We start from the raw sequence: 24368 nt of genomic DNA on the forward strand, positions 1-24368 counted from the left end.
TAAATGAGGAACTCTGGAATTTTTTTTATGACTACATTTCTGTGTTTTTAATGCTAAAACACGTAGAGAACCACAGAACTGTAGAACCACTAAATGATTTGAGTTGGAAGAGACCTCAAAGGTCATCTTGTTCCAGCCCCGTTGCCTTGGGCAAGGCTGCCACCCACCAGGTCATCAGGAACCCATCCAACCTGGCCTTGAATGCCTCTGGAGCACACAGTTACCTCAAAAATGATTAATACATACACAGTAGTAGTAAAAGCAGTAAGTGCTGTATTTGTCACCGCGTTCTGGAGGTCCTCTGCTGTTACAGGTGAAGAGTGTTCCCACTGCAACAGCAGAGAGTGGAGTCAGGGATGAAAAGGGTAGCAAGAATTGAGTAGGGAGTGAACTATGCTGCTCTTGATACTTTGGATCCTGTAGCTGTGCCTCAGCTCTGTGGTGCACTGTGGTGTCCTGTCCTCTGGCTGGGCTCCCCACTGCTTCCCAGGCTCATACCAGCAAGCACCTGGTAGTCAGCCACCACAGCATGGAGTTTTTCCCAAGAATATCTGTTTTTTATCACCTCTTTGGACAGTGTCTTGGTTGTGAGGTAATGGACAAGTTATATTCCGAAGGTAGGCTGGGAAAGATACGTGATGTCCTATAGCAATATCTAAAGTTCATATGCATGTAACAGACAGTTTAAGTTGGACAAATAGAAAGCAGCTTCAGAAGAATACTGCAGAAATTTCAAATCATATATTATAGCTTTGACAGTCAGAAGAAAACAGCACACTGTTTTACTTGTGAAGTAAACTAACTTAGAAGCCACGGAGAGTCTGTAAGTAGAAAAAGGTAATTATCCTTCTTAGTCATCCAGTTTTTTGGAAAAATCAATTATCCTATTTCGGAACCATTTACTTTACAATACTCCTTTACTGCTCAAGCCAAACAATGAACTAGTAAAAATGTTACAATAGATTTTTGATTAAAGTTAAAATAGAAAATGAAGCTTGAGTTATGCTCATTTTTCACCTGCTTCAGAAGCAGCATACATCATTCAGACAGAGGGTAAAACAATGGTGAATGCCTTTGAGGTTTTTTTTTTTTTTAAAGTCTGTAACTACAGGAGTATCAGCTAAATCTACGCAAAAAAAAAAAAAAAAAGAGTTTCAAAATCAATACCTTTTCTGTACTGTTGGAGGTGGAGAAGTTCTGCCATTTTAAAAGTAATTAATGTGGTCTGAAGAAGCGTGTGATGTGAACATGTGTTTCTTAAAAATGGTACGGTGAAGAATGCTTTTTGTCTAAGTAGCACAGTGAGGAAAAATGTGTATCCTGAGCACAGTATATGAAAGGAGCCCATGCCGCCTGCTAGTCTTATCCTTTCCAGAAATCTTCTTTGCTAATATGTGTAGTGTATTCAGTTATGGTATTCAGCAGTGAGGAAGGGAACTTTGCAGTACTTTCTCCTGAGGACCCCCTTGTGAAATGTGTTCTGCTCCTGATGCTGACTGAACAATACGCGTTCTTCTTTCATTATTGCAGGAGGGTTGCCATAACCTTTCTTCCTCATTTCAGCAGCAGGAAGCATCTTAACCTTAAATATTTTTACACTTAGGAATTTATCAGGATTAACTTCAAATGGTTCTAGCAATCTCCTGTAGTGCTTTCATGGTTAAACTAACTCTTCAGCCCTCCAAAGAGCCTCCCTTCACACGCTCACTGTGAAGACCATGAGGATGATTCATGCTATTTCTGCAACTGTTAATGTGAGCAGCGATACTCTTGTGGTTGAGCGTCATCCTAGCAAGTAATGGTATGAGAAAAACATTTAAAAAAAAAAAAGCTAGCACCTTTTGAATAATGTGTAAAAAAACTTATCTCTTCTAAGGAGTGGAGAAATAATTTGTGCAACTGTTAGCGTAGTGACATTTCATAAAACTTTTAATCTCTCACAAACTGCAGCTACCTTTGTGTCTTACATCAGCTTGATACCCACAATGACTATTTTAAAACATGGAAAATAGTTGTCAGTGAGTTTTGCTTTGTGCAAGGGCTGTGCTTTAGTGGTATGTCTGGACGTTGCTGTCTGGCAGCTGGAATGTTACCCTTTGTTATTATACTGTGCTGCTTTCTCTGTGTAGTCATGTGTTGGCTTTATTAGCTCAGGGTAGTGACCAGTTTCTGTCAACCACAAAGGCCATGGGTTCTTGGCCAGGTCAGGCCTTAGTGAGTCAGTGAGTGAAAGCTTAATTATCTGGACCCATAAAGGTTTCACAGGGTGTGTGGTGTCTGTGTGGTGTCAGAGTGCTCTCTCTCTGTGCTCTGACCTTGCAACCAGAAGAGATGAGGGAATGTAGCAGCTGTTTTGGGAGGTTGAAGCCCTTTTAGGAGATGCTAAACAAATGTTAAAGTAAGTACTAGGATTGAGGAGGGAATGGTGATGTCATTAATTACAAGAGACTGTAGCAAATTTGCTCTTTTGCCAATCACAGTTTTTCTAGAGGGAGAGTGGTTTTTCCAACTGATGTTACCTACTGATCACTGACAACTTCTTTGAAAAATAATTAGTAATTCCTTTGCCTGAGGGGAGAAGACTGCTTCTTTGAATCCCCTGTCAGAATGATTTCAGCCATGTGTAAGGAGAGCTCACCTGCAAAACTGTGCATTTTAAGTCCTTCCTATTCTTAGTAGAAATGTGAAGGTCTTAGTGGTGCAGAAACTGGAAAATTTTGGTTGCCTAAGGGGCTGTGCATTCAAACAGGAGAGGTGTGGTGATGATACAAACCTCTCTGATGGAGGACTGATGGTAGCACCTCTGTAACCTGTGTGAAATAATATAATTACAGTGTGAGGTTTCAGGATGGGACTTTGTTCTTCCACTTATTTTTGATTAAATGTGGGCATGTGTTTGTGTTGAAGGGGCAGACAGAGGTTTTGAATTTTGGGAAGACAAAATGAAAAAATGATGTGTGTCTAGGCTGTATTTATCTCTTTACAGTGTGAGAGAGTGGAAATTTCCTTTCAGAAAAGTGTGAGAACTTCTAAGATGTTAACAGCATAATTAAAAAAAAAAAAAGAAAGAAAAAGAAAAAGGAAAAAAAGAAAAAAAACACCATTGTGACTTCCCCCTCTGAAGAGTTTCGATTATTATCACTGTTTATCTTTCAAGTTAATATGAAACAGCTATGATAAGCCACTGAACAGCAAGTGATAGACACTGAACTGGCACTGGAACAGTGAAATTGCTCTGAAGCTTTTGTAGGAGCTTTTGGAGTTTTTAGAGCCAGCCATTCTGTTTCCTCCAGATTCTGAGACCTGCAAACTGGGACTTTCCAGTATTAGTCACAGTGAACTGTAGAGGTTTTTTCCTCCTCAGTCCTTAACGTCAATTGAAAATTCAGTGTTCTCTATGATTTGAGGCGGTTAACTCCTTTGACTCCTTTCTTTTGACTCCAGCTTTCTTGAATGCATTGAAAGCTGAGGTATTTCTAGCCTTCATATGTTAAGCAGCAGTTAGGTCATGCTGTGTTTAAAAGTCCACTCTTCCTTTTGCTGGAAAGCTCCGAAGATTTGTAGCCCGATTATTGTAGCTCAATTATTGCAGCTGGATTAGTGTATGCTTCAGCTGCTGAAGTGACCTTTCTGGTCAAGGAGGAGCATGGTCGTCTGTGAACTGGTGATTGCCGGGAACCTCTCCCTTGTTAGATGTAGTGTGCATGGTTTTAACGAATCCAGATGTCTGAGAATTTGCAAAATTATTAGGAAGAAAGCAAGTAAGAGTTTGCAGTGACTTAAGTGGAGTCATTGAGAGAGAGATGTTGCTGGGCACATGCTGGTTGTATATCAAAATAATTGTTTACGTTGTTTTATGGAAAAAAAGAAATCATCAAATGAGTTCCAAAATATCTAAACCTTGAAAAGCCTAACTTCAGTTTAAGAGAGATCTAAGACAGCAGTTTAGCTATCTCTTTAGTTATCAATGTGATCAAAACAATATTTAGAAATTTAAGTCATTATTTCTGGTTAGTTTCTTTAAAACAACAACAATAAAAACCCTCCAGATGTTTGTAGAAAAGTAGCTACTGGCCTTTCAGTAATAACTAGCTCTTTAGGAAAACAAAAACAAAAAAACCTTCAGTTTTGTTAGCATGTGAAAAATATTCCACGTAGTTGGATGAAGTGCACGTTCGAAAAACTAACTAACTGATCTTAATTTAGGAGGAGTCTCCATGTGATCAGGGCACACAGAGCATAAAAAGCATGTCCAGGAAAGGAAAGATAGTTAATCAAACATACACTGTTTGTAAGTATCTCTTTCAGTGCTGAAGGCAAGCAGAGAGTTGGAGAGCACTGCTCCTTTTGAGCAGGAGTATTTGTTCTGAAATAAAAACAACAAAACAAGAAAGAACTCTGCAGTAACACAAGGTCACAGCCTGCTCTTCTATACAGCAGCAACTCCTGTTTGCCTTCAGAGGTGGCAGGGATGTTTGCACCTGAGTTGGTTTTGGTCAGTGGGATTTCTGTATTTCTCTTTTGTCTGACTGAAACAGAATTTTTAAAAAAGCTCTTCAAGGAAAGAAGCGATTAATTGGCAAAAGAAGCATGCTTTGTCTAGTCCTTGGGGGTGTCAACAGCTTAGAGCCACCTTCTGCCTTGCATCCGGGTGAGGGTGAAGCGATGTCAGTACTTGCAGGAGTTAGACTGGAGTCGCTGGAAAATCAAATTGTTGAAAGGGCTGAGTAAATCAGTTGGAGAAAGTCTGCAGAAGAGCAGCAAGAAATGTCAATGACTCCAAACATATGACCTCTACCTTAAAAAAGAAAAATAATAAAATTAAATTGGATGTCTTCCTGGCCTCAGTTAAACAAAGGTTCTTGCCAAGAGTAAGCGATAATCTGTCCTCCACATGTAAGGTAAAAGGAAAAACAGGCTTCAGTTGTGTGAGAAAGGTCCACACCAGCACTAGGAATATTATCCTCCAGTAAGGATAGGAAAGCACTGAAATTAATTAATCAAGGTCATGAATGAGTTTGTTGAGTCTACACCGCTGGTGAGGCTGCTAGGACTAAGTTGGACAAACATGTGCAGGGTGATGTTGAAAAAGATGTATCTTCAGAGGGGCAGGGTGTGGACTCAGTAATCACTCAATCCATCTGTTTCCTTAAGGTACTAGTTGGTGACTTACCTCAGCTAGTTACCTCAGTACTGAGGATACCAGTCAGGCACTTCTCCAAATCATTGGAGTTCCCAGCCAGAAGAGCCTGGGCGCTCTGGTGACAAGCCTTTCCAGCAGTGCCATGCACAGAAGGAAGGATTTTCCTCAGAAAGGTATTTCAGACAGGGTTGTGGCCTACTTTGGCTTTCACTGACAGATCATATATTAGTGTTCTTGATCACAGTTTAGAAACTTATTTGCAATCTTAAAAGCCAAGTATTAAAATGATTATTTTTTTTCATAATCCACAGTTTGGAGGAAAATGAGGAAGAAGTAACCACTGTATAATTGTAAGCATAGTTGTGTAGTTCAAAGGCTAATTTGAACAAAATAAAGCCAAAAAATGCATGTAAGTAGAAAAATGTCACCACACCCCCCTGAAATAATACACTTTATATTGTTTGGCAAGCTATTTGAAGACTGCTATCTGTTACATATCCCTTGTCAGATAACCAAGAGTTGTACTCAGTGTTTAAATATTATGAGCATCTGGCTTCAGTCAATGAAGAAAAGCCCCATGTCAACCACACGTTGTGACACCATGTTTGTGTAAGTCATATAAACAGGTTGCGAACAGTTGCTTGGCTCCAGATAAACCTGAGCCATGTCTGCCTCACCTGCCCACGAAGGGCTCAATTGCAGTTTTATTCATCCAAACAAAACTTGGAGACCACCTCAAATGTAACAGTTCTGTTCCATATTCTGTCTTAAGGTTGCAGAAGCTCCATCTGCTTAACACATTTACTAAAAGTTCGCTAAAAATTATGCTGTTTTTTTCCTCTAATTGTGCATGCTTTTGAATTTTATGTGCATCAGGATGTGAATTAACCCTTAGTTAAAATTATTCTTCAAGTCCATTTGTTTAGCCTTGTTACAGCCTTTTTGTGTTTGTTTTTTTCAGGGCTCTATGCCATGGGACAGATATAAAATTGCTCTTATTATTAACCAGAATCAAGACAGAGACACCCATGTGCGTTTCATAGTTTGAAGTTATCATATCCTTTAGCATATCTTTTTATCTCAACACTTAACATGAAAGTGGGAAGTCCTGCTGTCTCTATGGTACAGATGAGTCAATAGCAGAGAGGAACTTAAAACAATAATATGAACATCTGCATTCTTAATCATATTTCCTTCAATATTAAAATAAATATTTTAATGCTGGCATTATTACACGTTTCTTACCAGCGCAGGGATTCTTATGCATACTTAATATCTGTGCACACAATTGAATTTTCTAATGAAAAATTAGGACTAAAAAAAACTTCAGCTGTTTAATATGTGGTTGGCAGTATAGATCTGATTCAGGTACACTTGAGGTCTTGTGGAGAAATTCCATGAGTGTATGTAGGACCATGGACAGGTAAAAAAGATTTGACTGTGAGTTACCAAATAAGTAATGAAAGCTAAGGCACTTTCTTGCTTTTTTTTTTTTTTTTTTTTTTTTTCCTGGCACTGTTTGCATAACTTCACTGCCTTCCTTTTATGTTTTGGAATAATGTACAAGATACTCAAGTTGATGCACAAATGTTGCTACTTGTTTGGTTACACAAACATTTAGGTCCATTCATTCCAGATATCAGGTATGGGTTTTTTAAATAATTAAAGTAAAGCTGTTAGTGATCATGTGTGCCTCTTTTTTTAGTCAGAGTCCTAGTTTTCATGTAATTTCTGTTGTGTTTTCTGATTTAGTTGTGGTCACCCCATCTCACATTAGAGTGCGTTATGAAATGAGTCTCTGGATACTTTGGCTGATGCTGTTGGTAACTTTCAGTGCATTCATCATCCTTTAAAGATAGTGGTCTGGTGGATATTCTTAGTTAATTAATAATTCTAGTCATTTACAGTACTGCTAGGTCAGACAAGTCATTCTTTCTTACTCTTTTTCTTTTTTCCTTCTGATTTCATAGCAGTTTCTGTATTTGTTGCAGAGTATTCACAAAATGAATTCATCAACCTGTGAGGATTAAAGTTCATTAAACTTACAGGATGAAGTGGAGTCTCTATTCTGTGTTAGAGAAGTACTTTGCCTGGCCCTTTACACCACTTGCTGAAAGTTTTCAGTACTCAGAATTTTAATATTCTCCACCATTTTCCCTTATTCTGAGACCCTGAGTGTAAGCTGTCTTTTGCCCCAGTGCTCCTTCATTTATACCTGACAACTGTAAAAGCCACCTCAGAACATTCTTCTTTTTTCCCCTTTGTCCTGGTGTAGCAAGTGAGAGGAAGCACTCAAAAAAATATTTTTATCCTGTTTCCCTTCCCCTATGGCTTTTAAAGTCAATTCCAGGGTAAGCGCTTTGTGTAATGGCAAGGTTTAGACTTGCTCTTTCCTCTTAAGGCAGTGACACAAGAGCTGTCTGGTCATGGTGCTCCCATAGTTCATTCCTTTTTACTTGAGATTATTTCTCCTTTATGTCTCAGCAGGTGTTGCAACTGCTGGAGTGGCATCTCTGGTTATCTTTTCCTGTTTTGATCTGCCTTAAGCAAGTTCTGCTCTAAAAGTTGGTTACGTAAAAATAGTGTTCTCTTACTCAAGAAATAGCCTATTTTAAATCCTATTTTATCTGCTGACAGCAGTGGAAAGTGTAAAGTTACTGCTTTTCTTCTTGTCTTGTTAGTATTGCAGAAATAGAAAAAAGTGTGTTCATATTAACAGCTATGGGATGACTTACCTCAGCTCAGCAAGTAGTGTCTGTTCCGTATTGGACTTCAGCATGAACTTAAATTCAGGTGTGGTATTCACACCTGCTCACAAACATTCACACTTGCGGAGCAGGTGTGGGCACGGGTGGATAACACTGTGGTCAGTGGCCATCCTGAGCTAGCAGAGGCTCCTGCAGCTCTGACCTTCTGTAGCTTTTTATCCTGGGGACAGATGTGTACTGCAGACTGCTTGAGGCTACCAGTGCAGGGATTAGTCCATACTTAACTGTAGTCCTTAAAAGAGTCTTTAAAATGCTTACTTACGTACTTAGAGTGCTTCAGCATTTACCACCTCACAAGCAGGTATAGGTTACCGTGATTTAACTTTGGCAGCTGACCTTTAAGCAGACACACTTTGCCTGTTATTTTCTGGGCACTGGGGGTGTACAGATGCTTAATTATCACAGTGCCTTGATCTGTGGTAGCTTGTTAAGCTCTGATCTTGATCATGTGTATCTGAACCCTGTTAACAGTTCAAACGTTTAGTGGCAGAGAAGCAAGCTACAAGACTGAATTAAACTGATTAAAGTAACGATTGTGTTCTAGGAAGTGCTTCTGTGAGTTCAAGGAACAGTTTAACTAGACCTTGAGCTGCAGTACTTTAATTTGCAGCATGTTTTTAAGCTGATTTTGCTTAAATCAGTGGGTGTTCTTATTTCAAATTAATTAGAATAACTTTAGCTGAGCTTCAGTTAATTAGTACTAAGTTTATGCTAAACTGAATGTGTTACAGTGAAATAAGGAGCTGTATGAATACATAGCTATTCTCGAACCAAGCTGAGTTGCAAGACATGACAATGTAGTTTAGCACTTATTTCCTAAACCATAAATACTTCATGTTTTAAACTGTGAAATTTCTATGAAAACAAACAGCTCTTGCCCTCTTTGAAGTATGTGAACATTCTGAAGCTTTGTAAAATGTTAGAATAGTATATACTGTGTAATTTGTAAACTCATCTTCCCTTGGTCTCTCAGTGCTTTCAGCTCTATGAAGGGATTAAAATCTACTGCTGTAGTACTTTACTTGTGATATCGTAATTAAGATTTGAATTCTGTCGTAACAGCTTTCCTCTAACTCCATTTTAGAACATGGGAAGTGACTTCCGTCTGTCTGATGCTAACTACCTTCGGTAGTATGCTGCATGCTCTGCATGGTCTATGTTACTCTTAGATAATTCCATGCAGCAGTGAATACGGGGTGTTATCCACGCATCGTTTTTTTTTTTTCCACCCAGAAAGAGTATTCTTCGATTCTTGGATGCGGAAAGAGATGTCTCAGTGGTCAAGAGCAGCTTTAAGCCAGGAGATGTAATCCATTATGTACTAGACAGACGTCGCACCCTAAATATTTCTCAGGATTTGCACAGCCTTCTCCCTGAGGTTTCCCCAATGAAGAATCGCCGATTTAAAACCTGTGCTGTAGTTGGAAATTCTGGCATCCTTCTGGACAGCGGGTGTGGAAAAGAGATTGATACCCATGATTTTGTTATAAGGTGAGTGTTCTTCTGCTTTTGAACATGCGACCTGTTATGCTTCTTGGACAAAAGCTGGGAGAAGTGCTTTAATTTCAGTACGGTTTTCAGGGGTTGTCTGAAATTACAGAACAATTAATGTGAAACTGTGTTCCTCATTATGGGATTCCCCAGATTTGATTACGTTCCTGTATTATTTACAAGATATTTTTTTTCTGAAGTGAAAGTAAAACAAACACACTTGGAGAGAGGAGAGAGATTTGAGCTACATTTTTTTTGCTGTTGTTTTTATTCCAAATGAAACAATTACTGTTACGGAGCCCATAGTAGAAAAAATGCAAAATATTTTCTTTCTAAAAATATTGTTTCTTTCAGTTGTGATGGCCTTTTCTTTCCTTAGCCAATATTGATGGTCTGTTGTAAATTACTACATTACTTCTGTGCAGCATGGGGTAAAATTTCAGTGTGATGTGTTGATGCTGAACCATATGGCTGCCATTAAGGTAATTGGAAGTCACACACGTAAATCTTTACACATTGCTTTAGAAACGTATCCATAGAGTTTGGGAAAAAATGCTGATAGGTTTCACTTTTTATTCATTCATCTGTCAAGTACATACAATCAAATACCATTGGCTTTCATAAATCAGTAGAAATGATGCAGGAATAGTAGCTGGCTTCAGCTGAGAGCCTGGCATCATATGGATATAGGGAAGGTTAGGCAGAAGATAGGTCACTTTGATTTTTAAGCAAAAATTTTAATTGGTTTGCTCTGAGAAGAGTGAAAAGACAGTGTTAAAATACAATATAGAAATGGTTGTCATTGCATTGTCATTTTTCTTACCTTGAGGAAAGATGTTGGCAAAAATCCAAGAGATATCAAAAATAAAAATAGTAATTTTTCAGTCCTTAATTCAAAATCGGATGTATGCATGAAAGTGGTATTTTATTTGATAGGTATATTGGCAAGGGGCCGTTGAAACAATTGCACACCACTCTTTCATTTTTCCTATTTGTTTCGCTTGTATCAGGGGTAGTCTTTCAAGTTAGAATCCTTAATGTAGAAGGAATCCACAAATAAATACCACCTTTTGGAATAGCTTTTAGCTATGCCATGGTTTTATACTCTCTCACAGGTTAAATGGGATTTATCCAACAGAACTACAGAAAAACTAAGATGCTAGATTTTGTAGGGAAAAGTCTTTTTTCAGAAAGCAAACTCAAGAATGCCATTCAGAAAGTTTCAAGTCAACAAAGTATGTTCTTTGTTCACATGTTTAATTTAATTGAAGTTACATCCATAGTCTTCCCCCTGTTCATGAAGCTAAGTTGTGACATCTAAGGAGATGTTAACAAGTTGGAGCTATATGGCATAAAGATAAAATTTTTACATCAAAAACTTAGCAACTGCTGATTGGTTTTTTAGGCTGGAAAGACATCTTCTTTGGTGCATGAATAGGTAAAGCAATCTGAATAACAAATAGTTTTCTGGATAATAGCACATCTTTGACCCTGCAGTCTATAGACAGTTTTAATACAGTGAAGTTTTTGGTATGGAAATTAAACTTTCCAAAAGTTGACAGATTCTGCATGGTTAACTTAATGTATGTAATGTGTCTGTTTAAAGTAAACAATGGAGAATTCCGTTTATTTCAAATCAAAGTCAAAGCATACTTCAGGGTTATAGTTTCCCACATTCCTGTTCTTACATTAAAAAAAAAAAAAAAAAAAAAGTTATATACAACATATATGATCACATGATCTGATACTACCAATGCGCTTGGTAACCACTCACCTCTGGCTGTTGGGATTCTAGTGTTTGTAGCATGGCAGCCTGCTGCTGTGTTTTCCTTCAGCTCATTTTTCTAGAAGTAATACGTACTAATTCTACTCACTACCTAGCATTGTTCTGAAAAGTAATTAGTGTATGTATATAGAAAATCACAAGTGCAGTTAGGTATGTTGACTGATGAACAAAACTGTTGCAGAATCTCATGATGCTGAGTGCATTGTATCTAGAAAAAGTAATTTATACTGTTGGGGTTATATTTATGATCCAGTTGATTTTGATAGTAATTATGTTCTTTTTCTCTTATGAGATCTAAACAAGGGTATTTGTGTTTGAGAGAGAGTTGTTTCTTAGAACAGGAGTTTTATTGGTAGATCCAACACCAGCAATACCACTAATTTTATGATTAAGCTGATGGTTAAAATCTGTGAAATTGAAAAGGATATAATACCCTAAATTTTAATCTTTCTATTAAGGTGATATGAAGATCTTAGTAATAACTAATAAAGACAGAGAATAAGAGAATATATGCTTCATCAAGAGTAATGATGTAGTCAATACCTAGCACTTTGCCAGATGCTATCAGGTGTAAATTAGTGTCTTTGAAAGTCATCCAAAGTTGCTAATAACTGGCTATCCTTCTTTGAGACACTCCAGCCTTCTGTTTAGCAGTGCCTCTCGAAGAACATTTATCCAACAAAGACACAAGGTAATTAGAATACTTAAGTTTAGATGAATGTTTACAAATAGACATCTAAACTAGAGGTAAATAATAAGCATTCTTGCAATCCTACAAATTTTACAAGTAAAACAATGCAGCTTTTCTTTAGGCAAGGGTATAAATAAGAGTCATTTCTGCACTCAATGTAATATCAGCATAAGCAGATTCACTGTATTTACTGGACATTTTAAAGTTGTCTCTTTTCTTATTTACTTGATCACATGGGGACTTACTTTGTTTTTGTAATGTCAGAAATGAGGAGTCTAGGGACATGTCTTATGCCAGGATAAAATGGATTAGTTCCACAAGTTTAGCAAAGTCATGCTTGCTTCGACAGCAGAAAATGTGACACATATAGTTAAAATGGTAAGCACATAGGCTGTTCACTAGTAATAAAAAGCCCTATCATGTCTATACTAGTACTATACTACTTTCCTGTTACTCATATACCTTCTGTTTTTACTGTTTACTTTTTTACACCCTATCGATCCCAGAACTTTTATGGTGGTAAGCTAAAGCAAAGTATGTGTTGCTGCCATGCCCAGAAAAGGCTCTGAAGCATTCCCAAATCACTGATTCCATAAAGTAAATTAGAATTAAAATATTAAATAATTAATCTGATTGCATTTAAATGTTCAAATGGCACAGTTCTGTTGCAGGAGCTGTTTTTCACATGGTGCTCTGTTCAGCTGTTTCTATAGCTATTGGGTCAGATGGTGTTCACTGTATCTGAGAGTTAAATGTGATACATTTTACTTACCTTTTGTTTACGCTTTTTTATCCTGGAGGTCAGAGACCAGAGCTCTGTTAGGAATATTACCTATCTCAAGTGATGTTATTGTAATCTTTGTTTCTGTTGTAGTTTCCATGGAAATAAATAGACATTACTTTCAGAGTAACCTGCATATATTATAACTATATCCTCTCTTCTTTCCCCCTTTCTTCCCTCCACCCCACCCCCCCTTTTTTAATGGACTTCAGTGTTCATTATCGAACCTTTTTAAAAGCAGATGCCAACTAGAGTTTTGCAGTTTTTTCATTAAATAAAATATGGAAATAAGTAGCAAACCTTGTGGGTTTACTCCTGGTGATGCTACTTTTGGAGAAATCCCTTTCATTTCGGTTGGTCTATGTGGAGAACAGACCTGAAATAGTTAAGGCATGTTACATGAATCTGCTTGACTGCCATAAACCTGCTCTGGCAAAGAACAACCGTGACAGGATATCAGTATTTAATTGCTTCTTTGGACTGAAATGCACAGTTTATATATTAAAAATCCTTTTACCCAGCACAGAATTTTCCTTCCACTTCAATTGTCAGCATCTAGGAATGAAACTGAATTTTTTTTTGCCATTGCTGGTAATGATATTTCAATAGACGAACCTAGCTCTTATTTTTTTTAGTGTCACTTAACTTTCGTTTCTTGCCTTGTCCAGTTTCATGCTTAGTGAACTTGAGATGGAAAAACCTTGTATTGTCATTTAAGCTTATAAAGCCATTTAATAGATCTGCTGTTTGATGCCGTGTAAGGAGGAAGATAATCTGTCCCACTTCCTCCCTGATGTCCTGGTTTTGTGGGTAATTGTGATGTGAGCAGCAGACAATTAGTAGCTCTGTTCAGAAAGAAGAAAATGACAGACCTTCCAACCGTACTCTGGACATCTGATTTCTCATTTCAGAGAAATGAGGAAGGATGGCTGAAATTTCTCTGCATCTCCTCTAATCTTAATCTGAGTGGACAGTAGCAGTATTTTTTTATTCTGTTTTCTTCCTTAGATTGTTAGGAAGAAAACAGCTGTAAATGTGTCAGAAACATAAGTTTGAGAGTAGTAATTAACTTATATCTTAAAACTATTTTTTGTTTGTTTGTTTTTTAAGTATTAGCTTTTATGTTTCAATACTCATTTTATTTGCCTTGCTCGGAGCACAACCATTGTGCCAGTGGAGCTGGGGGCACAAGAAATTACATCTGTTGAAAGAGGAGTTGCCAGTTAAACAGACTTACTTCAAAACAAAACACTTCCTTTGAATGTGTCATCACTAGCTCATTAGACTATTTTCAGCTTTTAAATGTGGCACTCTTTTTTTCCTTTTCTCTCTTCCTTCTTTAGCATCAAAATGCTTAACAACTGCAGTCTACAAATATACTTCCTCAGTAATTTGGATGGCCTCCTGTAGATGTGAGTAGCCTCCACTTCAGGAGATCCTCGAAGTAGGTCTGATTTCTTGTGGCCGCATTTTCTTTTTGGCTTCACCTGATGGTAACTTCAACTGCTGGAACGGGCTGTGCGTGACCACAGAGTCAGTCAGCCTGTTCTGGGAACAAAACTGAAACAGAGATGTTTCCTTATGAAGCTGAACTTGTTCTGTCAATAAGTAGCACCTGTGCCACAAATGCTGATGGGCCACAGTACTGAATACCTTCCATAAGTATTTAGAAGTCCAACATTGGAGCATTTTCTTTCTTTCTTTTCTCTTTTTTTAGGGAAAATAATAATAATAATAATTAAAAAAAAAGAAGTTAATTCTAATATAAGAGGTGAGTTAAGGACCTAAATTTAGAAAACTAATGGAACTGCAATAAGAAATGGCTTCTACAGACTCATATTCACATAGTTCCACATTATCTTCAACACTGACAAGCGTGGAGATCAACCACCTCTTTAGGAATTCCATTCCAGATTTGACCACTCTTTCAATAAAGAAGTTTTTCCTAATATCCAGTCTGAACCTTTCCTGGTGCTGCTTTGTGCTGTTGTCTCACATTCTATCATTATAAACCTTGTCCCTCTTTGATTTTGTCCTAACTCTCCCTCCCACATTTACCTAGTATTTTGTCTGATTAGACTGCCTTCTGAACACTTATACTGTAGAAAAAGTGCTTAGAAGAATTAGGGGAACAAGTGAATGGTCACTGTCTTAGTGCAAGGGAAAGAAGTAGCTAGAGATTCTGATTTAAATACATATATATCGAAAGAAAATATTATTCATCAGCCTGTTAGTTTAAAAAAGTGAAGAGTGCACTGGAAATGATTTTTTTTTTTTGTTATGGGAAAACAAAAGAAAAGTAAAAGGAACTCAGGGAAGTCATTATTTTCCAAACTTTTTTTTTTTTTTCCCCCCCTGAGGCAAGAAACATTTCATCCTTTTCTCTGTATACAGTCAAGAGCTTGGGCTCAGCTTTACAAACCTTGATACAATCTAATTTATATTCACAGTGCTGGTGTTTACAGCCACTATTGTAATTGACCAAGTTGATTTTTTGTGCTGCATGTAACTATTATTTCCAACCTGTTCTTACCATCCCGATATTAGTAACCTTGTTGTAAAGTTTGTCCTACTCAACTCTGATCTGCAGTCCACTTTGTTGGATTGTCTAAGGTGAAGGCAACAAAGAAGTATTTTTAGAATGAAAGTGTATGTATGTGGTGGAAGATAAGGGTATGTTGCAGAAAACTGTGTTTTGAGCTCAAATTTTAAACAATAGTATTGTTGCAAGGTATCAGTAATGCAGCGTGTAAGAAAGAGGAAGGTCAGTAAATGACAGCCATCTATTTATTCTAGTGGATTTAGTATAGCTGTGGCAACTTAATAAAAAAGTAAGGTTTTATTTATGTCATACAAAATCCTAGGTACTTAATGTCAAAGCTGATGTGCCCCACTTACCTCCTTTTTACTCCTGTGGATGTGCATGGAGTTTTTTGCCTAAATAAGCAGGGAAGGCTATTACATTGCCTGTTTCAAAGTTGTTTCATTAATAGACTTCTTAATTTACTTGACAGAAAGTAAGTATATGAATCTATGTATAGGATGTTTTCATGGAAGAATCCTGAGAACTGTCAGTGGCAGATTACTGATGTCAGCTAGCAAAATTAACTCTAAAATTTCAACAGCTGTATAAAGCTATGGTAACATAGCATTGCATATGCATTACAGTTTAAGATAAAACTCAAAAATACATAACAGAAGTTATTTAGGCATACTGAAGTCTGAATAGATTAGTATCTAGTATCTAGATATTAGAAACTAATATTATAGATAGAAATCTAGTATCTAGATTACTATCCAGTATCTAGATAGTATCAATACATGATAGCCATTTTTATTAGCTTTGAAATGTACTTTTCTATAAAGTTTTCTGGAAATTACCTGGCAATACTTAATATCTTGTGCAAGCAGTTCAGGATGAGTGGTACTGTTACACAAACTCTTGTACACATGTGGAGACACACCTGGCATAATGGTTCCATTAAGTCTTTCTTTACTGAAGAGTTAATAGACTTTTCCCAACTTTGTAGCTAAATATAAAAAAGTATTGAATATTGACATGTGACTTAGAATCATTATTTGAAGGAAGTAACCTTTGAAACATGAGAAATGGCTTAGTGTGAGTAATCATATGAACTGTTGAGCTACAACTAATACGGTAGTGTTTGTTTCTTTAATAGAGCTAGAAATATTGTAGAACTTGTATTTATTTAAGTTCTAAAGTAAGGGCAGAGAAGGGGTAACAGTATCTAGTTACTTCTTTGCAAACAGTCTTACAAAGTTCAGGTGTACTTCGTTACTGCATTATTTTGAATGTCAGCACTACTACTTATACGTATTTATATACCTAAATTTTATGAACGATCAAATGCTAAGGGTTGCTCAGCATTTGGAAAGCAAAATGTCTTACCTGCCTCTAATCTTATAATAGGTGCCTAATTTGAAACCTTAAAGCTTAGAGCATATGACTGAGATTTGAAAAAAAAAACTGTTAGGCAACAGAGTTGTTACTAAGTACGTTTGGGTTGCTCATTGCTTTCTGAAGTTCTACTTGAAAAATCCAAATGTATGAGTTAGGAATTCATGCTGCTAGATATGTTATGCTGCATACCTTTCTAAAATACAGACATGAAGTATACTACTGATAAAGCAGTATTAAAATGAAGGGTAGGTAGACCTTCTATTTGTTAGGCCTGTGATGACTTTGTGTTGTTAGGCTTTAGGTGACATTACGCTGAGATGCTGCTCTCAGGCCACATACACTTCTAAACTGAAAAAATGTTGTAGGCACTGATTCTGTTGACAAGTAAGAATAAAAGCTGTCAAAAGAAATAAAGAATTGTGTTACAACCACTTGGCCTATGTTATTTGTGCACACTTTCAGTATAACACACTGCTTTTTAAACAAGGTAAGTTTTTTTCTCTGAGTTGAACAGCGAGAACAGGATTTACAATACCAAGCTCTGTCTCATGTTTGTCTGTCCTTTGTATGTAAGTGAGACTGTGCTGAAATAAAGCATTGCTGGGCAAAAATCCTTTTTATGTTCAGCGGTCCATCCTTAGAAGAGATATATTTGGGAGCAGTGGTAATTCAGTGGATTTCATTGGTTGATTTTTCAGCCTTCTGACCAATTATCTTTAGATTTTATGCAACACAGTTTTTTACAAGTCCAGGTTATAGGTTTATATACTAATGTTTCTAGAGACATTAGAAATTTTCAAAGCTATTGAAATAAATGGGAGAAAATGTATATCCTGAGTAAAGTTTTCTAAAAGATATTACTCTTCTCCTGTAATACATGAAGAAAGTTTACAAGCAGATGTGTAAAGTTACAGAAAAATGTGGATCCATTTCCCAGGAAAGCTTACATCTGCTTCCATGTCATGAAAAACTTGGACAACTGTATCTCTTCAGAATATGTAGGATTTATAGCGTTATGAACATTTATTTCTGAAGATGATTGCACCACTCTACTTGATAATTACAGAATAAAGTGTTGTTCTGGGGAATTAGTATTGTCATCGAGGCCTAGATCATGGGTGTTAATCTCTATCACCATGCTGAATTGAGTTATTTTTGTATCACGTGAGTATCTGACCATTAGAAGATGCTAAAGGATAAGCTTAAGTAATAAGTTCATTGTGTCAGAAGATAATTGCAGTAATAGTAGAATGACTTTGTTTGGAATATAATAACATGAAAATGTTTTGAAAGACTTAGGTCTGATATCACTTAACATCCTTTCACTCAGCTAAAATGTTTGCTAAATCATGAAAATACTGTGTCAAGGTGATGCACTCGTGCATATTAGCCAGAGGTGAATTCACAGAACATGTTCTGGAGGTGATTTGTCTTAGATAGGTCTAACTCATCACTGAAATCATAGGTAGTTTCTGATGTACAGACACCAACCTCTTGTGCTGCCTATTGAGAAGGTCTTCCTGCTTATGGTACACATATTTATATGACAGAGATGAAAAGATTTGATGAGCAAAGGCCTGATGAGAGCGACAGAGTTACTGCAGGTTGGACAAGGTTTGAACATCATGGCAGAATGGAAATGTGATTTTTTTTCCTAAAAAAGTTTAATTTCAAATGAAATAAAAATACTAAATTTCAAAACATCTAATCAGCTGCCGTGATATTCTGAAACAAAGAAAATTCTTTTAACATGAGCTAAATTTAATTTGTCAATTACACTTAAATACTGTACTGAACAAAAAGGCAGTGAGTATATAAATTATACCTAAATTGGCTGACATGATTGCCTGTAAGTATGTGAGTTGTTGGTAACAAGAAGATGAGAAATGAGCATACGAAAGGTAATAGGTGTTACAAGCCATACTCTGAGCTATGCTTTCTAAAGCATGATGACGTTGTTTTCAAATGTACAAAGAAGTCTTTTCTCACTGACTTAGTTGCATTCAATGTTGTGGGTTTCTTTTTTTCTAAGTATGAAAATGTTGGCAAAATGCTATGTACAATCACACTATCACTGGTATTTTTTCCTCATGTCAATTGAAATAGGCTTGCACGTTCATTTTTAGCTTTTCCTTTATGCATACATTTTTCTGAGTTAATGTTTCATATTTATTTTCATTTTTTCCATTAATTTCTTCCTCTTCAGGTGCAATCTAGCTCCCGTGGTGGAGTTTGCTGCAGATGTGGGAAATAAATCTGATTTTATTACCATGAACCCATCAGTTGTACAAAGAGCATTTGGAGGCTTTCGGAATGAGAGTGACAGAGAAAAATTTGTGCATAGACTATCCATGCTGAATGACAGTGTCCTTTGGATCCCTGCTTTCATGGTCAAAGGCGGAGAGAAGCATGTGGAGTGGGTTAATGCATTAATCCTTAAGAATAAATTGAAAGTGCGAACCGCCTATCCATCACTGAGACTTATTCATGCTGTCAGAGGGTAAGTGTCTGGAAAAGACTGGTCTGTCCTTGGCACAATGAAACTCATAACTAGAATTACTAGCAGCCAGAAAAAAAAAAGCACGTGAATTGTTAAAACGATTAGCATATTTTCCCTATTGTTGTAATGGATTGCATTTATGATGAAACAAGCTAGATGGGCAATAAATGTCATCCACTCATTTAGCCTACTGTAATGCAAACAATTCAAATGCAATAGCACAATAACATTTCTCTTCTGCTTTTATATGCAAAGTATTTTTATGCTCATTATAGTGGCAAATTGATGAAAAACAAACGGGATTCAGAGAATGTTTGTATTCTTAGCAAATCAGGGGACAATAAAAGTGCTGCTTGTCTTCTTTTGGGCAAGACTATGGAGTAAATATACAGATTTTGGCAACATGTTGGCAGTAGGGTAACAACTGTGCAGGTAATGAAGTCTGGCAGATCTGAAAGTAATGAGCTCCTTCCCAAAATGCCTAAGATTTTGTAGCAAACTTTATCCTTTTGAATTCAGCCAGGTACTTGGTCAATTCACGAGTAGTGACCAAAAAGTTTCACATACACGCTTTGTGCAGAGGCTTGGTTCTTTTCAGCCTCATAATCAAACAAAACTTAGTTGAAGGCTCCATTACAAATAACAGTGTATAGGGCTATGTATGAAAAACATTCAGAATACGGTAGTGCAGTATCTATTTGTTATGTGAATTATGACAGTGTGATAATATTCAGCTTCTGTTCCTTGAACCGTCCAATTCATAGAGTGTTGGGAGATATCTTAAAGCTTGCACAGCAATTAATGATTATGTATCTGCCTAAAAAGTTTGTTGTGTTACAGCAGCAAAGATAGGAGCAGAGGGGATGTTTCATCTGAAAGACCTTTGTAGTATGAGAACATGAGAATAAAGCTTAGAAATATGGTCTTTTGGGTATTAGGGGTTTTGAGTGTGTTTTTCCTCTTCTGCCATGTCCCACATAGACTGACTGCTCTGTTCTTCATGTGGTATAATTCTGGCACTAAAAGAAATCACTGCCCCTTCTGGGATTTCACTGATTTTTCACTGTGTTGCTCAGTTTACTGGTGGATAGTTCTTTTTTATACAGTTACAATTTAGTTACTTTTGGGCCTTGATTGTGGTGAATTTTCAAGTGTTCAAAGTGCCTATAGTGCATGGATAAATGCGGTGGGCTTTGCATGTGTGTATAAATCTGAATAAATAAGTTCACTTTTGAATTACAAGCAGCTGTTCTCATTCCCATCTGCCAAGTCTAGGCAAAATTATCAAGTATGAATTGTAATTCAGAATACTCTGTCTGCCAGTTGCCCAACGTAGGGCCCCCCTAGAGGGCCTCGGTTCTAAGAATTAGTACCTTCGTTGTCTCTCTGAAGTGAAGATAACGTCAATTGTGATGGCAGATAACTCTGCCATCACAATTGCTGATGAAGATTTAGGCTGTACTGTATTTCTAGTTATACCTATTGGTGTCATCTGAGGTGACTACACAAATCTGTTGAATCTGTGCTCTAACCACTGGGCCCTCCGCTTTCAGTCTTTGTTGTTTTATCAGGTTGCTTTTGCTGTTTTGTTCTTCTGGGAGGTGACTCTATATCAACTATTCTTTTTTGTAATTAAAATAAGAACCAAATAGGAAGACAAAAATTAGAAATTTGTCCTTGATTTCACCCTTGACTTTATATATGAAGTGCAATGCGTGACACGAATGTGTCTTCATGAGTCAAATTTGGAAGTGATGCAGCTAGCAATAACACATTTGGAACGCTCTTTAGATTTTACAGAAGGCAGACTTACAACACCAGTCCATAGTAATGAGGTTTGTATTACAACAAGGTTAAATTTAAGGGGTGAGTGTCATCTCTTTATAGGTTGCATTAAACCTTTCTAAGATGTGTTTGGTTTCTATTTTAAATGGAATATCATGGCAAGTATGGGAAACAAATGAGCAAAAAATATTTTTAAATTGAAAAGTGCCTGAGCTAAAAATTAATATTTTCTGCAACTGTTAACTCGGCCCATTTTGAACAGTAAGGCGTGGGAAAGTTTAAGCAAGCTATGAGTGTTAAGTTCAGTTGGAAACTAAAGGAGAGCTAACCTCATTGCCATTTAAAGCAACATGTGCAATTTAGCTACATATTTTTAAGTAAAATCTTCATAGCAGTGTATTCTGTTATGCTCATATCTATTCCAAATCTATGATAAACTGATAATTTATGAGCTTACGAAGAGACACTTCCTAAAATACACGCCTATGAAACAGCCCTTGTTTTATGAATCTGAACTATTTTTGTATATTTTCGATACTTTTGCAAGCTGTGTGTTTGCAAGTGTAAGTCTTTGTGACCACACAAACTAAACAGTGATAACCTGTGGAGGGCCCACGGTGCTGCAAAACAGAAAAGATAAAATAAACACAACCTGAAAACAGCTTTTAGTTGGATGAGAAAACAGGAAATGTACCCACAAAAACTGCGTTAAAGCACTGCAAGGCTTGTGCAGACTGTTCTTAAGAGTGTGTCTGAGCACACGTGTGAAATTGAGGTTGTAAGGCTTATGCTTATGTCTTTCAGTGTCTTAAGCCATAAGGAGGAAATGAAGTTTGAGTTATTGATGAAAGAATGATAAGGAAATCTGAACTGCAGGAGGTGTGTTCTGTCGATTGTCTTCCTTTACATAAGGAAACGACTTGCATGCACATTTGCAACTTCTGTTGTGTAGAGTGCAAGTGCTCTCAAATATGTCTTTGTTTCAGTGTAGCGTAACGATCTTTTAATTTACAAATGCTTAGAGTGGTCATTGTCCTCTGTTTCTATTCATAACATCCTCAAGCTCCTTTTAACTTTCATACAAATAAAAATTCACTTATTTTCCTTCTCTTGTCTTAATAATACCAAGGCATTCTGGCTTTGAGTAGCCATATTTTGGATTAAATAATAACTGATATGAAGGTAGTTAGAACTACTTTAAGTTACACTTCAGTGATAAGAGAATCACTCAGGAAAGTCAGCATGGCTCATATATTGCTTCCTACATTTTTAAATCATCCTAATGTTGTAACTAAAGCACAGTGAGAATTTTCTTGGACTGTGCCAGAGACTTAATACCAGGAGGATGTGCTGAACTAGGATACTTAGTTTGAAAGTATATGGGTATGGAGGTGAATAAAAGGTGCAGTTTTATCTTTAAGCTAAAGTAGTCCCTTAGTTGTTTTTGAAAACTTAAGCAGCCATACTGTTTTTTGTTTGGACGGCTACACCATGTCCTTATCATTCAGCTAGGTGAAATGAGGCTTGTATTTGAAACATACTACATTGCAACTACAGGTCTTTGTAATCCAAAAATACACAATTCTGTACTACAGGCCAGAAAACTGACCAAAAAGAGCATACATCTACTCTAATAGGTTTTAGTTCTGACTTTTTTTCCCTGAGGAACAGATTGCTTGTATAAGTGTAAGTTGATATTGAGTTATTTAACACACCTACCATTTAATGAAAAACATAGAAATGTAAGGTATTGTGTGCTAAATAATTTAATAACCAATGTTTAAAAATTCAGTCTGACATACTAAGTAGTAATAGAGATCTGTAGTGCTGAAGGATGCAGGCTGATGGCCATAAGGCTTGGAAAGGATTGTCTCCGTTCTTTTTGTATGTATCACACTGCCACATTGTTCAAGCAGATTAGATTCTTTCTTCATTAGTCTTTAAAGCATGAGACGTAGTCAGTTGCCAAAGTCAGGACAGTAGTTTTCTTGGACTGCTGTTTTAATCTGGTGTCACTAAACTCTATGTGCTCTTTTAAATAATAACAGCAGTTTTGCTGCAGTCACATAAGTCATTGAGATTCTGTCCTTTCGGTTTTTTTTTTCTTTTTCTTTTAATAAAAGCAATTTTCTGAGCAGTGCTTAGTGTTTGGGAGTTGATTTTGATCACATACTAGCATAAAGTCTGTATTCTGAGAACATTCTGAAAACTTTTTCTGTCCATTCTTGCATGTTTTGGGTCATAAAAGAGGTAATGTGGTGTTTAAAAAAGAAATTGCTTTTTTTTTTTTTTTTTTTTTGTGGATTCCATGCCTTATTGAACTTGTGTGAATGATGTCTTCTCTAAAATCTCAGAGGGATTCAAAGTTTTGAGAACAGATTATATAAACACTAAGTCCAGCATGGCAACTAGTATCTTAACTAGTAGCATAATTTTTTAATGGCTGATGTATACATATATTTAACTTGAGCAGTTTTATGCCAAGATGATCCAGTAGTTCCATATGATAATTTCTTTTTTTTTCTTTTTTCTTTTCCTTCTTTACTTCTTGGTCAACAAGTTTGTTTGTCAAGTTAAAAAATGGGATTTAGAAAGTGTTTGGGGGGCAGTTGCATGATTTCCTCTTGAAGTGTTTCTAAAAGTTCTTTTAATGGAATTTTTAATGTAACTGTGCACACATTATTGACAAAGTAATTGAGGTAGTTAGTACCAAACTGAGTTCAAGATGGGGGTAGAATCTATAAATGAGGAGTTTAATTGATTAAAAGGATTCTTTGCTCTCTAATGCCGGTGCTAGGAAGGTTAATTGTAAAGTAATTAAGATGAACAAACAGCATTACGTTTTTTTTTTATTTAATTGAATTTAGCAACGAATTTCAGAAACTCTGATTTATTAATAGATCTGAGATTTCATACTGAACACTTTCGTTATTAGAATTATTTTTAATGATCTATTCCAGGTGTGTGATACTCTTTGAAGCCTGGAGTGTGTCTGTATGATCTAGTCTCAGTAGCAAGTTCCACTGGAAGACGTGCTAAACTGCAGTGTAGGCAAACAGGAGCTGAGCTTACAGGGATTAGAGTCCAGATGCTCGTTTATTTCTGTGGTGGCAGACAACTATACCTGGAAAGAGGACGAGCAGATGGTTTTTGCTGTCGGTTCTGTCTTTCAGTTCCCCAAGGGGAGCAGGGAGAGCTGCCGAGGCTAGGCACATTGTTGATGCACTGAAGGCCAGAGTTAACTCTCAGAGCCCATGTCCGCTGGTGCATACTGGAAGGCCTGGGCTGAAGATGAGGAAACACCCTCACTCCTGCCAACACTGTCCTTCTATCTTCTGAGAACTTTTTTCTCATGTTTCCTCCCTGTCTCCACCAAACAAAATTCTCACATTTATCTTAACCTGTGAGAATGTTTTCTTGTCTTTTTTCCTGTTGGAGTCATCCCACAAACTGTGAGTCACTCACCAGTGGTAAATCATTGCAACTGCTTCACAGAAGATT

At 36.8% G+C, this 24368-nt stretch overlaps 1 protein-coding gene across 1 annotated transcript in view; it reads left to right on the forward strand.

The window, feature by feature from the left end:
• Positions 1 to 24368, forward strand: part of ST8SIA4 (ST8 alpha-N-acetyl-neuraminide alpha-2,8-sialyltransferase 4) — a 57707-nt gene that overhangs the window by 6113 nt on the left and 27226 nt on the right. The window contains exons 3-4 of the mRNA NM_204283.2: positions 9145 to 9402; positions 18789 to 19082. Of these exons, the coding sequence (NP_989614.2) occupies positions 9145 to 9402; positions 18789 to 19082 (552 nt within the window). The remainder of the gene's footprint in view (positions 1 to 9144; positions 9403 to 18788; positions 19083 to 24368) is intronic.

The sequence above is a fragment of the Gallus gallus genome, chromosome Z (assembly GCF_016699485.2).
Source record: "Gallus gallus isolate bGalGal1 chromosome Z, bGalGal1.mat.broiler.GRCg7b, whole genome shotgun sequence".
Classification (NCBI taxonomy): Eukaryota; Metazoa; Chordata; class Aves; order Galliformes; family Phasianidae; genus Gallus; species Gallus gallus.